This window comes from Misgurnus anguillicaudatus, chromosome 9 (assembly GCF_027580225.2).
Source record: "Misgurnus anguillicaudatus chromosome 9, ASM2758022v2, whole genome shotgun sequence".
Taxonomy (NCBI): domain Eukaryota; kingdom Metazoa; phylum Chordata; class Actinopteri; order Cypriniformes; family Cobitidae; genus Misgurnus; species Misgurnus anguillicaudatus.
Window position 1 is genome coordinate 23638285 of NC_073345.2, and position 18311 is coordinate 23656595.

An 18311-nucleotide genomic window follows, 5' to 3' on the forward strand; every position below is an offset into this window, starting at 1 on the left:
TAAAATCTCATTTGATCTCTTCTATTGTAAAATCGAATTGAATATAGTATAATCCAATGTAATCCAATGCACTATAGTAGGGGTGTCCACTCCTGCTCCTGGAGGGCCGGTGTCTCTGCAGAGTTTTATTCCAACCCTAATCAAGCACACCTGATCCAGCAAATCAAGGTCTTACTAGGCAGACTAGATACTTTTAGGCTGGTGTTTTTCGGGAAGTTTTAGATAAACTCTGCTGGAAACTGGCCATCCAGGACCGACTTTGGACACCCCTGCACTATAGTATAGTATGATCTAATCGATGTCATAATCTAACATAACAGAACATGATATAATCTACCATAATAGAGTATAATCTAATGTAATGCAATGTAATCTAATAAAGTAAAATTTAATCTAATCTAATCTAATCTAATCTAATCTAGTATAATGTAATCGAATGTAGTATAATCTACCATAATAGACTATAATCTAATGTAATGCAATGTAATCTAATAAAGTAATATCTAATCTAATCTAATCTAGTATAATGTAATCGAATGTAGTATAATCTACCATAATAGACTATAATCTAATGTAATGCAATGTAATCTAATAAAGTAATATCTAATCTAATCTAATCTAGTATAATGTAATCGAATGTAGTATAATCTACCATAATAGACTATAATCTAATGTAATGCAATGTAATCTAATAAAGTAATATCTAATCTAATCTAATCTAATCTAATCTAATCTAATGTAGTATAATCTACCATAATAGACTATAATCTAATGTAATGCAATGTAATCTAATAAAGTAATATCTAATCTAATCTAATCTAATCTAATCAAATGTAGTATAATCTACCATAATAGACTATAATCTAATGTAATGCAATGTAATCTAATAAAGTAATATCTAATCTAATCTAATCTAGTATAATGTAATCGAATGTAGTATAATCTACCATAATAGACTATAATCTAATGTAATGCAATGTAATCTAATAAAGTAATATCTAATCTAATCTAATCTAGTATAATGTAATCGAATGTAGTATAATCTACCATAATAGACTATAATCTAATGTAATGCAATGTAATCTAATAAAGTAATATCTAATCTAATCTAATCTAATCTAATCTAATCTAATCTAATGTAGTATAATCTACCATAATAGACTATAATCTAATGTAATGCAATGTAATCTAATAAAGTAATATCTAATCTAATCTAATCTAATCTAATCAAATGTAGTATAATCTACCATAATAGACTATAATCTAATGTAATGCAATGTAATCTAATAAAGTAATATCTTATCTAATCTAATCCTAATCTAATCTAATCTAATCTAATCTAATCTAATCTAATCTAATCTAATCTAATCTAATCTAATCTAATCTAGTAAAATGTAATCGAATGTAGTATAATCTACCATAATAGAGTATAATCCCATGGAATGCAATGTAATCTAATAAAGAAATATCTAATCTAAAGTATAATGTTATCGAATGTAGTATAATCTAACATAATAGAATATAATCCCATGGAATGCAATGTAATGTAATACAGTAAAATCTAATATAATCTATAGTATAAGGTAATCGAATGTAGTATAATCTACCATAATAGAGTATAATCCCATATAATGCAATGTAATCTAATAAAGTAATATTTAATCTAATCTAATCTAATCTATAGTATAATGTAATCAAATGTAGTATAACATAACATAAGAGAGTATAATCCCACGTAATGCAATGTAATCTAATAAAGTAATATCTAATCTAATCTATAGTAATAATGTAATTGAATGTAGTATATTATAACATATTACAGTATAATCCCATGTAATCCAATTTAATATAATATAGTAAAATCCAATTAAATCAGTAAAATAATGTAATCGAATATAACAAAAGCAAGTATAATCCCATGTAATCCAATTGATTCTAATATAGTAAAATCTAATATAATGTAATATAATCTAACATAGTGGAGTATAATCTAATGTGATCTAATGTAATCAAATCTACTATAGTATAGTATAATCTAATCTATAATGTCCCAATCTAACGTAACAAAGCATAACTTAATTTAATCCAATGTTATCTAATGTCATATAGATGGTTTCAGCAGTAACAACATAAACAAGCGGCTTTCGTGGTCCTCACGTAACTTCCGGTAAACTCCGCGAAGAATAAATAACAACAAAGTACTTTTAAAGTAGTTTATTTATATAGCAAGCAAAATAAACAAAACATAGATTACATAGGAACAAAAAACATTTGTTATTTTCGACGAGGTATTTGTTTAAGAGTTCAGTTTCAGCAACTAGTCAGACCATTAAACAAACAGAAACCGGAAGTAAATTTCAGACCAGATGCTTTTCGCGTCACCGCACGTGCGCCCGATGAAACGGTCTATACAGTATATTATATTAAAGGGGACAGTGAATGAAAAACCATTTTTACCTTGTCTTTGTTGAATAATGGTAGTCTACCCACATTCACAAACGTACAAAAAGTGCTAAACATTAGGGGTGTCACGATTCTCCAAATCCTCGATTCGATTACATTTTCGATTCTGATGTCACGATTCAATTCAATTCTCGATTTTTAAATGAATTTTTTAAGACAAAAAATTATATGCCTTTATTATTATTATTATTATTATAGTTTCACATTAACATGCACATTGCGTGCTTTTCCTCGTATGGGTGTTTGTGGGCTTTACTTTACACGGAGAGCTTTTAGAGAGAGAATTCCTTCTTGCACGCAGATAGACTTAATGCGCGCGTCTTGGACTCCTATTATCTGAAATAAAACCGGTGCGTCATAAGCAGCTGCGCTTCTGTCTCACATGCACGCGCTCTCGCATCTGTTTAAAGTATAACCCGCTGCATCTTGGCGGCTCTCTCGTGCACGTGCAGAGAGCTGCGCTCTGTCCGAAGGCAGATCACTAGGTAGTAATCCTGTTTATGATATGCATTCACGGAGTTGTAGCAATACATCCCTCATGTTTAAAATATAAATCGCGTTCCGCTGGTTTTTAAAGGCACTTCTGAGTTTATTTTCCCCCGCTTGGCAAGCTGACCGGACGTGAGATGGGGGCGTGGCAGCATCGACGATCCCATTTTTTAATTCGAAGTTCGAGGTTGTGACTTAATTTCGATCGATTTCGATTTTGACACCCTTACTAAACATCTCAGTCTCATAGAAATTCCTCTTTAAGAAATGTCAGCCAGAAAATAGCCCAATCTGAAAAACTGATGCTTATGACATCACAGGCATCTAACTGCCCTTCCACTTTAAAATAATTGGCTACATTTTTTGAGTGGCAGCAAAGTCAGCCAATCAGTAATGAGATTGCAAGTTAAGCCAGTAGGGGGAGCCAAATAGGTGCAAAACCACTTGTTTAAAATCCCCTACCCTAATAGAGCTATCTGAGAGAGGTTTTTAGGAAGCTTCTAAGGCATTACAGACCCAAGCGAACATTTTTTTGTCTACATGTCACATCACAGAACAAGGATAAATACTCCGTTCAATCACTCTATGTCACCTTTAAATTATTATAGTATAATCCAATCTAATATAGTACAATGTAACGTAGTAGAGCATAATTTAATGTGATCTAATGTAATCTAATCTAATAAAATCAAATCTATTATAGTTTGGTATATTTTAATCTCTAATGTTATAATCTGTAGTATAGTAATCTAGTATGTTATAATAACCTAATAGACTATAATCTAATCGAATGTAATACAATACAAAACAATGTAATGTAATGCAATTTAACATAAAATGCAACAGAATATTTAATTTATATTTAATATTTAAAAGAATTGTGACATCATCTCCGAAAATGAAGAAAGTGGTCTTGTACCTTCCAGGTTGGTCAGGGTACTTCTGTTTGCAGTAGGCTTCCAGAGAGGCATAAACTTTCTCTCTCAGCGCTTCCACCTCCCCAGGGTTTGACAGGCCTTTGGAGTCTGAAATTAATGCACAATAAAGTTTAGACTTTTGAAGTAGGTACTGTACCATCCTCCCCTAGCACCGCTTTAAAGTTACAGTTGGTTTCTTCTCAGCCTCTGGGTGGGATGATAATATTTATTCTGCTGAACAATAACAGTGTACCAACACAGGCCATAGTTATGAATGTTGTTCCAAATATCCTGCAGAAGTGTGGATGATTTTTTGGGGGGGGTTTCCAGATACAACACATGTGAAACTCATCTCTGAACTTAATCTGCTTCTCTGGAAGAGCCTTCAGAGAGCCTCTAATTGAGAAAATGAGAGCAGTCTTTTCAATAAAGTAAAGAGAACAGAGAGGAGGTCTGTCCTCTGAGGAAAAACATGTGCCGTCTCTGGCTCATGACATTGTTAATGAGTCCATTTTGTGCCAGCGATGGGCGGCAATGCTGACTAATGCAGAGTATTCAAAATCATGAGGAAGATACCTGGGTTGAAGAGGACGATGGCTCGAAGACACCCCAGCTCTGTTTTATCCATCTGCATGTCTCTCATCTTTGACACCAGCTCGGTCAGGACCCTAAACACAAGTGAAAAACACTGGATCATAAGCCATCCACCATCTTCCTTCATTAAATAACGCTACAGCTCTTAGGAAATATGGCCCGTGCAAATACAAACGACTCCATTGCAGCTGTGACAGGCAGTGACTCTCAAATATCAAATTATCCCCATAATAAATGTCCAGAGTGACATCACTTCCTGTTTCCACTTCACATTATCTCCTCTGACAGTCTTGGCCGCTGCGTGACCGGGTGACGGCACGCACAGCGGCACGAGACGAGCCACATTCCCACTCTTAACACAGTTTAATTCAATTGACCAATTGAATCATTTAAAGGGGCGGGGGAGTTTAAGTCCACCAGGCACTTCATTTGCGCCACGGCTGTCGCTTGCGGCAGACCTAATGAAGAAATATGATCAGCGCAATGCATCTGAATGCAAGCTGCATTAACATTGAGATGCTATCTATTCTCTGCCGGCTGTATTGTAAAGGCTGAAGTCGCCTGTGGATAAGGAGAGAGATCTTCATCTTAAAAGTCAGGTGACGTTTATTACTATTATTGCTTTTTTTTCTCTCAAATACTGACATAATTTAAATACATTATTGATGCTTTGTAATAACAAATGCACATACTTTTGATAGTTTATAGAGCATCCCTATAGCTCTATTAATATAGGATTGTGTTAGCAACACAAAGGTCGGGTTTGGATCTCAAGAAACACAAAAGTGTTAAAGTAGGTACGGTGAATGCACAAGTTGCTTTGGATAATAGTGCCAAATAAGCAAATAAATCTTAATATGAGTCTTACTGTATATATGTGCTCCTGTATAGCTAAAGGTCATAGGTTCGAACCTAGGGATAAAAATGTATACCTTGTAAAGTCGCATTGGATGAACGCATGTGCCAAATGCATGAATGTAAATTATACTGAACACATTTGTTTTGCATTTTTTACACATTGTATTGATTTGTTGTTTCATATTTGGTTGGTTGGTCTCATGTACTGTAGGTCCAAAGCTCTTGGCATCAGTGGGCATCTCCTCCACTTTTTCAGATTTTATCATAAATGACACACAAATGGATTTCCTTTAACATTTTCTGTCTGAGCGCTCAACCGTTTCTGCATGACCTCTGTTGCCAGTACGGGTGCATTTTTAATGAATATCGATGTAAATCGACAGGAAAGCTCGTTCCTCTTGCCCTTCTGTTCTGCTGCTAGAAATGTCAAGGTTCCTCTTCTGCCCTTGTCATGATAATTAAGAGTTTGATTTGCTCTTTTTGTGTCCATGTTTGAATACGGTCTCACAGTTTTAAACTTTTCCCATAAAAATGCTGAACAAATGCTGACAAAATCTGGTTTGTGCAGTTATAAAATATGGACAATACCCAGGACCACAAAACCAAATCACTTTTTGAAATTAAGATTTATACATAATCTAAAAGGTGAACAAATACGCTTTTCATTGACGTATGTTTTGTTAGGATATGAAAATATTTTTCCGAGATCACAATTACTTTAAAATCTGGAATTTGAAGGTGCAAAAAGAATTTTTTTTTTTAGAAAATCGCCATTAAAGTTGTCTAAATTAAGTCCTTAGTAACACATATTAGTAATGATAAATAGATTTTCTATATATGTACAGTAGGAAATGTACAAAATATCTTCATGGAACATGATTTTAACTTAATATCCTAATGATTTTTGGCATAAATCGATTATTTTACTCCATACAATGTATTAATGGCTATTGCTACAAATGAAGAGTTTGGATCCTAAAGGTGACAAGATGAAAACCACTATTTTCTGTTACAAACATTCACATAGCATCTTTAGGTTATAATAACAATAAAAATTCAAATCCATAATTTGATTTTCAAAGATTTATTAGAAAAACTGATTATTTTTTCTGCAAAAGTTTATTTTCAAATGCTATAAATCTTTTAAATTCAAAATTTTAATGTGCATTCATCTTTGCAATGTTATATTCATTAAGTTGACTAGTGGTATAAACTGATAAAAAAATACACATTAATGGCATTAATCAAAACAATTGGTCATATTAAGAACACTGTCATTGCTGCTGTCATCCTTAGCCATCGTCACAAAATTTTTTTAGCGATCAGCTGTAAAATGTTTTGGTCCTGCTTGATTTTCATTGACTTTCAGTAAAAGAATGGAAAGTTTTTCATAAGATCCTCTGGGGTCAATGTGTTAGCATGACAGAAGCTTGACGGCCGGCATTTTTCCGATGCCCGAGTGGCTTACGTTGCTTCCCCGCCACAGCAAACCGCCACAGGTTTATCAATGGCAACAAAATATTTAGTTTTTGATTGTTTGTTGATAAAAAGTAGATGAGGAAAACTTGGATTCAGTGTGTATTTAATGCGCCGCCATTGTTGTTTACAATGCGTGAAATGGTGTGCTGTGATTGGTTAAGCGGATTTTTTGCATTCTGCAGAAAAGGAGGAGTGGCATTTATCGCGTTTTGGGGGAAAAGGGAATAAAAGATGACAGAATAACACAACGGATATAGGATTTTGCATAAAATTAAGAATTTACTTTGTAATAGTGACCTGATACAATACTGATTTTGGTGAAAACTCATTTTTTTAAATTGCGTTTTGGAACCAAACTCTTCAAATATTTACTGTGTGACTTATTTTGTGGTCCAGGGTCACATATTATAACAAGACTGGATATAGAGTTTTGCGAGATTTTTCAATAAAAACTTTTATGAGATTAATTAGGGTAGCCAACTATTGTTTGATCTCAAACTAAATTTTATCATAAAAAATGAAAATATGTGTTAAAGTCCCTGTAAAGTCAATGTTGAAAATTGTTTCGAAACACATTATAAATGTTAGAAATGTATTGCTGAAACATGCCTCAAAGACTGTAAATGATCTAGTACTGAATTGCACATTTAGATTTTTTAAATTTCTGAGCTCACGCATGGCCCCGCCCCTAACACAATTGTGTGCATCCATTCAGGTTGTCGCGGTATTTGAAAGTTAAGAACGGCGGCAGCTTTCCCCACTGCTTGAGGGCAAAAAAATTTTGCCTGTTTTTTTATTTTGAGAACTTATTTTATTTACTTGGCATTTATATCATCATTTAAATTTGGTTGGCAGGTAATTAACACATTTTTTTTCCTGTGGTGTGACAAACTGATTTATTATATCCGACTTTACATCTAATCTGAAGTTAAGAAAGTGCCAAATGTTTAATTATTTGTCCCTGCATTAAAATGTATGAAGTTAAAATTTGATGTACATTAAAATGCAGAGTATATGACTTTGTACGTCAATAACTATCATTTTAAAGGCTTTGCAATGAAACCATCTGAACAAAATATGCAAATGCATTAACATAAAACCATATGCAAGTTATCTTAGACCAGGCCTAAAATGTAACACTCAATTTTATACACCATGTAACATGAGTCCATTATCTGTCAATATATTTTCTAAGACGTCCTGAAACCCCTGAAGACCTAAGCATATTTAATTAGAACAAGGCTTTTATAGGTGTTAATTGTCAACAATTGAGTTACATTTTAACAAAACTTTTCACAGCAGAGTTGGATGGTGAAAATGAGTTGTAATCACGATGCAATCATTCCTCCAATTCCCACAGATTTGTTTGGCTATGTAACTCATTAAATAAGGCATCTCCTCTAAATTAACTCTATCATTCTAACCTGTCAAATATGGCTCCTACACCCGCGCTGTGGGCGCTGTTTCGGTGAACGTGTAATCCAGTTGCCAGCAGTATCCCGTCCTTCACGGTTATAGAACGATGTGAAAATGACGCAATGAGGAGCTCGTTCCATCCTAAGAGAAAATAAAATAATGATTCAACATTATGTGCAGTAAGGCTCCTTTAACCAGTCTGCCTAGCAACTACATCTCCCCACCCCATTTCCCCAGAGTTCAGCTTGGGAAAAGCTGAGATGCTTTCATCTATGAGACAGCAGAACGAAAGGGGTATTTATAGAAAACCTGAGAGCTCTGTGAGAGAACGAGAAATGGGGAGAAGAACATCTCTCAGGCTCTTCAGCTTGCTCTCAGAAGACCAGCATTACTTTCTTGTACAACAGAGCCAATGTAGAAAATTAAACATCAAGTGGTTTGTTTGTTGAATGGTGGTCTCCAGAATATGAAGATAAACATTAGTCATGCTTGTATATCAATGGCCTGACAGCATTTCTGAAAATACCAACATATCCTGTGGTGCCGTCTTCGTTGGCAGTTCACTACTGTATGTTTTGTAAGTATAACAACCACCCAATTAAACAAAACACATTATCAGAAGAGAACTTGAGTGGAAGTTGCCCACGCAAAATGCTTGGGGTGGCTACTAGGTTCTGCAAGTGCTGAGGTGTCCTGTATGGTTGTTTGCATGTTATTCTGGGTGGTTGCTAACTGGTCCTAGTCAAAATTTGCCCTGGATAGAGAGTAAAGCAATCTTTTTACTTCTGACGATTGTACGGTGTACCCTACGCAAAGACGGAAACCCTACGCATTAGCCTACGGCGTAGCCTGACGTGCATATCTCCCAAAGCGCGTCAATGCTACGTGCACTGCAAGCGCTGTGATTGGTCTGCTTGAATCCCTCCCATCAGGTCATAAAGATCTGCATCGCATTTCCTCATACAGATTTCTACTTACAAAGATGGGCCAAGTTGAGATGTGATATTTAACTCAAACTGGAACAATATTTGCTGTCTATATACCTCCACCACTGCTGGTCTTTTCAAAGAACATACACAAGCTTCTTCTTCATTTGTGGATTTACTGGGCGGGTGATTCTCATGAAACCATTGAAACACCACGGCACTAATGATTTTAGCTTTAAAATGTGTAATATAGTAACATTAAAAAGCATCAGAATTAACACAATACTGTGTTCTACCTTGCACAATGTGTGATTTCAACATAAGAAGTTATAATTGTAAATTTTATCTCATTTTCTGCTGAAATTCTCATTACCGCAATGTGTCCGGCTGTGTTTGAACATGCGTTATGTTGTAATTTAATCAAATTAACACAAAAATATTAAGAAAAAAATAAATGGATGTTTTGCTAGACTACTTTAGATGACAGAAAAAATATTTACTGAATATTCATGTATAATAATAATAATGAAGAAAAATTAGGAAAACGATGTGTCCATGCCTGATGTTCTCATCCTCCGCAACACTTTTTGAGAACAGTTTAAGCACACATATAGAATTTTAATAAAGTTTGATTTTGAGTGACCAAGCACATGGACCAGTTACTTCAAGATGGCTACCAGGTAAGATCATTTTTTTTACAGTTAATTTAAAATATTGTCTTGTCAGAATGCTTACACGACATTTTGATTATCATTACCGCAACAGATGCTAATTAAATGTTAATTTAATTAATAGAAGCAGAATACTTTGATTTTAAATGCATGTGCAGAATCTCCAAATTATGTTCTTTCAGGTTTGTCATGTCATTTTGAAAATATATCAGTGTTGATGTTTTCTGACTGTTGCGGTAATGAGATTTTTTAGGACTAATTTTTTAAATTATGTTACAAAAAGTGTTAAATGATAAGTAAAAGTTTTTAAATTAATGTTCCCATTTACTCCAGACTTTGTTTTTCAATGTCTGGTGGGAAAAAAAGTAAATGTAAGCAATTTTAAAATTTTCATGCTTGACATTTTTAAAACCAAGTTTTCGTGAGAATCAAATGTTTAACTCTCGGGGAGCTGGTAGATGAACATATTTTCAAAAAAAGTGGAGTGTCCCTTTAAATTCAACTACGCGCAGGAGAAAAACGTGTGTTGGCCCTACGCAGAAGTATAATGAGCCCTTAAGCTACCTAACTTAACCATATGTGTGTTCGTAAGCGGTGTTAAACTCACCTGCTCGCAGGAGAATAACCTGGTCATCCAGAGGGAGCTCGGAGAAATGTGGGATCCGTTTGGCCCATTCCACCAAAGTGAAAAGCTGCTTATCTGCGGCCTGACAGATGTTTGTGACGGGGTCGTTGGGCTGATGAAAGAAACGAGAACACAGTCAGGCGTCAATTCAAACATCTGTACATGCCATCAATGACAAGTAGGTGATGAAACGGCTCCTATACATGCATATAATCAATGCATTTGTGGCAGCGAATGTGTGATGTCCTTTCATATTTGTTTTTCCAAACTTTTAAAAAATACAAATGTATGTGCTAGTGAACGCTGATGTACAATACAACACTCTTATCATTACCGCGGCTCCACGAGCACAACGGCCGGTGACTAATCCGTTTGGAGCCGGAGCGAACAGGAAGGCAAAACAAACAGTGCTTTTGCCCCGGCCTGTTCAGGAAATACCTGCAGAGATTCGATGCTAAAAAATGACCCTTTCCAAGCAAGAGTTTCCTGCAGGAAGCCCCCTGGAAAAGAATTTCACTCTGACATGTTTGCCCATTCCCAGACCGTTACGAAATACTGTTAACATTTCTATATTAAACAGACTCTGAAAATGACACGATTCACAGTAAAATGTACAACCGAAGTCTCGCAGCAAACAGTGTCATTGTTCTTAAAAGGAATGTTTTTACGGGGGGAATTCTGCACACAGCAAGTTCCTGTCAATGCCTCCTGCAGATCCGAGTCTATTAGCACGTCTCAATGCGGAACGCCGACGAACAGAGAGAGGACAAATGAGAGATAGAAAAAATGAGCTGAATGATTCTCCCCTCGTGTTGCATGAAGCCAAAGGAAGGATAGATACAGCGCTTTGTTTAAAGAGTGAGCCAATGGACTGCGAGAAAGATCGGCAATGAGCGCAAAGGAGAGGAAAGCAGCAGGAGCCGGTTTATGAAAGGAGAACAAATACAACTTGAGTGTCGTTTCGCAACTGAAGTGTCAGGAGGGAGCGCATTAGAAAACATCAACAGGACACTGTAGTGGGCTAAAGGACAAATAGTGCTTGGGAAAATAAACAGACAGAGGAAAATCATATTTGTGTTTATCGCAATTGTATGTGTGTGATGGGGGGTTGCATTCCTGGCTTTGGGTTTTGGCAGCTTTACGTGGCGCATTAGAGGAAGTTTATTATTAAAGTTTGACACAATGACACCACAATTATGAGTCAAGAGCTTTTGAAAGAGTCAGTATATTATCATCTGACATGTACTCTCTCGTGCTAGTCTGAGAAGCAGAAAATTACTAATTTTCCTAGTTGTTTCTCTAGCGGTTAGCACACATCCACCGTGAAAAAAACATGTTAATCAACCCAAACTTGTTTGCTGGGATTTGCTGGTCTACCAGGGTGGATTAAAAGGGTTTTGGCCACTTGTCAGGCTGCAGGACAAGCTATACCAGCTAAGGGCCAGACTGGAAAACCAGTTAAGATCAGCAAACCAATTAAGCCATTTTGAAGTTATTTAGCCATTTTCATAGGGGTGACTTATGACATTACAATTTCCTAAATCATTTTGCTCTTCTCTTAATCATTTCCTGTCCTCTCTCTATTAACTCTTTGACAATTGACAGAAAATAGTAAATAGTTTCAGTAGTTGCATATCAGGAAGTGACTCAAGGTGCTCATTTGTGTTTTTTTTTTTCATTTAACTCATTCCCCGCAAGCCTTTTTTGAACAATTGCCCCCCAGCATTTTTTGTGAAGTTTCACAAAATGCCTTTCAGGAAAATGTTCTTCTAAAAATATATAAGCATATAAATATATCAAATGAAAGAACAGACCCTCTGCTTTCAAACAAACAATAAACAAACAAAACAGGAAAAAAAAATTCATTGTATCTATATTTTTTTCCTGCTTATAAACTCTTAAAGATGCAATTTGTATAATCCGCGCCTCTAGAGGGCGCCAGATCAAATCAATAACAATGATGTAGATTAATGATGCTCTGAAGCAGCGTGGACTGATGGGATTTGTTGTCTTTAACTCAAACGCAGAGAAATCATGTTACACATGAGGTAAAGTAATCAAGTTTTATAAATGTTGTGTTTGATGACATCATTTTTTTTCATTATGTAAGGTTTCATGTAATGTTCAAAAAGCAATTGTTAGTCATAGATGTTTCAGTATTAGTCCAATACGATGGTTTGTTAACACAGCACAGTATTAAGTGTGAACAAACTAACCATAAAAAAGCGAGTGGCCTGACAGACGCTATTACTTTCGCATTTGCACGACACTGTTGTCATGTTGTTTTTACGTCAGTAAAGGCGGTAACAAAGGGTAACGTAGATATTAACGTCATTTACAGGCGACTGCACTGCCCCGTGTCACTGTTTAGGGCAGCAATTTTCCCCTAATTTACAAGTAGTTGAAAACATTAGAGATATTGTTAGTAATCAGCTGGACAAAATATATAACACCGGACTAGTGGTTTTTGGATATTTTACTGCAAATATCTTACAAATTGTACCTTTAAGCATTTTTTCATCTCTTACTTTGTTTCATGGGCAAAGTATGATCAGTTCATCACTTTTCTGAGATTTTCGCTGTTTTGATTGCATGCATCATTCTGGACGCAATTAATTAATAATGAATTATACAGATGCTGACACCATCATTTTGCACGCTCGCGGATTAAGTGTATACAAAGATGATAGTTCAAAGTAGGGATGTATAATGATTTATCGCGATTAATCTATAGCAGAATAAAAAAATTTGTTTACATCATATATGTGTGTGAACTGTGTATAATAATTATATAAATATGCACACATGCATGTATAATTGTAAGAAAAATATATATTTATGTATTAAGTATTTATATTTACATGTATAATATAAATTATACATAAATATACAAATGTATATACACATGTAACAGTGGCGGCCGGTGACTTATTTTTTTGAGGGCGCACGATGCGAAGTTCAGAGTAATCAGAGTTTAATGTTAAGGGAGGATCTTGCGTGTATTTTGTAAACGTGAGCGTCTCTTTTATCATAAATGGTTTTAACACAGGCACTTATTTTGACAAAACACGTTATGCACACAGGATCTCTCAACACGCAGGACACATATTTTGGAAAAGGGAACCACACACATGATACTCCGAAAACTTATTTTGAATTAGCGCATCCTCGGATGAGTCGTCACAAGCCGCCACTGACATGTAAAGATTTCTCAAATATATACATGCATGTGTGTGCATTTATCTATACAAAGTTATTATACACAGTTCACACACACATATATGATGTAAACAAAAACTTTTATTCTGCTATAGATTAATCGTGGTTAATCGTTATGAATCCTTAGTTCAAAGTCCATTTCTTAAAGTTTATATCTGGTCAAATATAATGCAAAAATGCGTTCCTATAGACGGTTTCATCGGACGCACGTGCGGTAACGTGATTATGTGTCTAGTCGGAACTTTACGGTTTCTGTTTGTTTAATGGTCTGACTAGTTGCTGAAACTGAACTCTTGAAAAAAATACCTTGTCGAAAATAACAAATGTTTTTGTTTCCTAGGTAATCTACGTGTTGTTTATTTTGCTTGTTAAAAAACTATTTTAAAAGGACTTTTAGGTTGTTATTTATTCCTAGCGGAGTTTACCGGAAGTTACGTGTGTTCCACGAAAGCTGCTTGTTTATGTTGTTACTGCTAAAACAGTCTATAATAGTTTATATAAATACGTTGGTAACACTTTACAAAAAACTAACAATTAGTTAATGCATTAGCATAAATGAATTATCTATGATCAATACTTCTACAGCATTTATTAATCCTTGTTTATGTTTCTAATTAATTTGGAAAATCAGGCGTATAAGTACCATTAATTAATGCCCCATGAACTACACTGTAACATGAATAACTATATTGACATTAATTAACATAAATACATGTTGAAAAACTATACTGTTTACAGTTTGTTCATGTTAGTTAATGCAAGGTTTTGATGTTTATTTGACATAATAATAATAATGATTACAGTATGAATGGTAGCTGTGCACACTGTGCCCCTGGCTTACAATATGTATCGCTATATAAATGCTAATTTTAATATATTTGTAACGTAAACAAATTATGTTAATCCACTTAATACAAGTACTGATGGTCCTTGCTCCTCTTCTCAATGCAAGGAGAGTCCTTGGCCTGAAAAAAGGTTGAAGACCGCTGCTCTATGTTATTTATGTGGCCATTCGAAACACTGACAACAACATTTCAACAGACAGACAAGAATTGAAGATTGCAATCGGTTAGCTATCTCTCCAACTGCTGATGAATGTTTACACTCAGATATAGTTTATGAATATTTCTGATCTGATCGGGGAGACGCTGATGATCCTCCTCAGTGTAACCGTTTCTGCCTCGTTCCTTAACAAATGTGTAAACAAACGAATAATTAATTCACAAAACAACAACAGGAAGAAAAGTGAGATCGCCTACACTGATGGCTGTCAGAACAACACAACTCCCACAGTTCTCACTAAACACAAGAAAACTCATGAATGATGTATCGCTGCCTCGGCTCTGTTCATACTGACCTTTTTTCTTCCAATAAAAATTACAAAAGTAATACAATGTACAAAATAACAGAGACAGAGGGACAGGCAACGGGCGAATTCACTTGCACCACTTTTGTGTGTAAACAGACCTTAATTTAAGCATCATAAAATTACAGAATGATCTTAAATCACCATCATTAATAATAATTTCTGTTCTTTAGAAAAATCCAAACAGTATAAAAATGAGTTTCCTCTCATTTCTGAAGCATGTCAGACTGAATTCAGATGGCCATATGATTCACTTGTGAGGGGTTTGGTGACGTGGTGCGAGCTCTAGCCTCCCGGCCACGAGCAATAACGACTTTATCAGATTCAAAAAGACATTTCGATAACGTTCTTTTCATGACCATCAGAAAACAAGGGCTGTTTTTGTTCCCGCTGAATGGAAAGCATTCAGTCTGCATTATTCACATCAGATCCTGGTCCTGGGCTCTCGCAGAAACGCCACGCTTGCATATTGCACTATGAAATTTTTATCACTCGAGGAGGAGAGATGAGAGATGTTCAATTTTTCATAGTCTGCTTAAACTATATTATTGTTGCGTGAGGCGAAGTAAAGCTGTCTGTGTTCTGCGGCCGTGCAAGAAAATAAGTAAGATGTCTGCAAGAAATATTCCTGGTTTGCGTGAGCTTACTGTGTGTCAGAGATGTAGAAAATAGGGATGTGCAGAACTACATCTGAACAGCTAGTTAGCTAATTGGATTTATAGCCTGCATACTTAAGACTGGTTTCGGTCTTCCAGGGTCATGTTTGCAAAATGTGTGCAGAATTTGCATAGAAACCTTAATATGTACATTTATTACTCTGCCTGTGAAGTCCATGCAAAATGTTATAATCCAATTATGATGTTAGGAGCATCAAGGTTTGATTTTAATCATTGATTTCAATCTTTGACACGGTCTTACTTGGTCAATATTAAATATATCAAGGTTATATTTTCACAGAATGTTCTTTACATTATGTAGGATGATTTTTTTGTAGACTACTATAAATCACAAAAAAATGACTTTGGCTGGGTTTTCACAGGGTCAAATTTGTTTTTGTTAACATGCAGTAGTGGCCAAATGTTGGGACTCACAAACACACCAATGGAACAAGCATACAAATTATTCAATGCATCTTTAATAAAATATTTCAATAAAGATTTTTTTAAAGTTTACATTATTTAAATCATTTTTTTTTGCCAATACCGTACAAACCTCCCTATATCCATGTGTGTAAACTAGGACTGCAATAATGACAATAGCGTTTAAGGAATGTCATTATTGATCAGTTTGGTCTGTGACATCACTTGCCCACCGTCCTATTGCAAAAGCACAAGATTCTTGTTTATACAGGACGCAGCACAGAGCAGCGAGAGTGACATAATGACAACCGACAGTGCGATGATTGACAGGACAATGACGAAGGAAAACGTTTGTCAATAAAAGTTTAATTTCTTTGGTTAATAACTCCTTCCCCCGCCAACTCATCAATTAAGAGAAACGCTTCCCTGCCATTTAAGAGTAATCCGTATTTCCGCTTTTATCCAGGTAGTGCTCTTACCCAACTTATAAAACCCAGAAGTATCCCCTTAGTGCAAACAGTTCAAACTCCGTGTATGTTTTGATCATCGCTCTGAATCTGATCGCTATCAAAAGTCCTTCACACAAGTGCAATTATCCCAGCTTTTTGCTCAAAATTTGGTATTTTTGAAGAAATTATACCCTTATTCAAGAGGTCATGAAAAGAGAACAAATAAATGTAGGATGAAACTTTTTTTTGAAAGCAGACGGTCTGTTCTTTCATTTGATATTTAAAAAAGAACATTTTCTGAAAGGCATTAAACTTTTGTGAAAATCATAAAAAATGCTGGTGCTGGCAACTTTTATTTAAAAAATGCTGGCGGGGAAATAGATAAGTGACTTTGTCTTTGTTGGGAGCACATGCACCTGACTTTATAACCATGCAGCTTACACTGTTGCAATAGGACAGTGGGCAAATGATGCACAGACCAAACTAACTGATAATGATACTTGTGAAACGATAATGTCATTATCAAATATTATCTACTATTCAATTAGTTGTACAGCTCTACCATAAATATACAGTACTGTGCAAAAATCTTGGGCCACCACCACCAGACTTGTTGTTTTAGAAGTCCCAATGTGCATCCATATCTATTCCTCAATCTATTTTACCAAGATACAAACAGAAAATACAGGAAATACGTAAAAAAAAAAAAAAATTCAGGACTAAATTTCTTCTTCAGGCATTAGTCAGTATTTAGTGTGACCTCTCTTAGCACTAAACACATCTTAAGTGTTTTTGAGCAGAAGTAAAAGGATTAATTTCTTTAAAATTAGAAATTAGGATTTAATTTTATTTAGGTTTAAGTGGAAGGGGAGTTTACCCTAAAAACTTGACATATCAGCTTACATTTTTATGCAGTTTTTAATACTATATACACATTTCCAGTATTTTCTGGATCTATTCTGGATGTAAAACAAAAAAGACACTTCGATTATCTGACGCCCATGATATCATATGACTGAAACAAATGAAAAAAGATAAGATAAGAATGACCAACTGCATTTGGCCAGCAAATAATGATAAATACGCAAATAGACAGAAGCCAACAGAGAGAACACCACCAGCAAAATAAAGAGAAACAGAAAACTGAACTGAAATGACTAATGTGCGAGTGTGACGTACTCTCTTCGCTTTTCTCTATCTAACTGCAGGCATGTTACTAACGCCTGTTTAACTCCCGTTCTAGGTCACCATAGAGACAGTGACATGAATGCACTTTATTCAGCTTGGTCAAACCCAAACCATTAAGCAACAGCAGTGGCCTATTCATGTACTGCACACCCGGGCTGAGGTCCTGTGATTAATTAGCGCACGGGGCAGCGGCTTCCAAAAGAGCAGGACATGAGGGGAGAAAATCTGACAGGAGAACCTGAGCGTGTCAAAAAGTATTCGGCAAATGCCTTTCCATCTCCCATTATTCACATTTTCTCTTTTTCGCACAAGTCAAAAACCACCTCAAGCGAGCGTAAAACCTTTTTAGTGAATTAAGGGTTCTTTATTTGAAATTTGCCGTTTTCATCACTCGATTCTGATGCCATAAAATGCATATAAAAATCAGGATGATGAAACTCAGCTACTGAAAAAACGGTACTGCCTTTGCCTGCCAAAGGTTAAAAATAATAGCATTTAATGACACACATATGAATGAGCTTGATATTATTGCATTACACACGGCTAGCTTCATAAAAGCCTGATGCGTTCAC

The 18311-nt window shown here is 35.3% G+C and overlaps 1 protein-coding gene across 2 annotated transcripts in view; it reads right to left on the reverse strand.

The window, feature by feature from the left end:
• The window catches only part of rxraa (retinoid X receptor, alpha a), a 203957-nt gene that overhangs the window by 4598 nt on the left and 181048 nt on the right, over positions 1-18311 (reverse strand). For both annotated transcript variants that reach the window (XM_055179410.2, XM_055179409.2), the window contains exons 8-11: positions 10421-10550; positions 8225-8357; positions 4446-4537; positions 3872-3977 (exon numbers count right to left, since the gene is read on the reverse strand). In XM_055179410.2, the coding sequence (XP_055035385.2) occupies positions 3872-3977; positions 4446-4537; positions 8225-8357; positions 10421-10550 (461 nt within the window). The remainder of the gene's footprint in view (positions 1-3871; positions 3978-4445; positions 4538-8224; positions 8358-10420; positions 10551-18311) is intronic.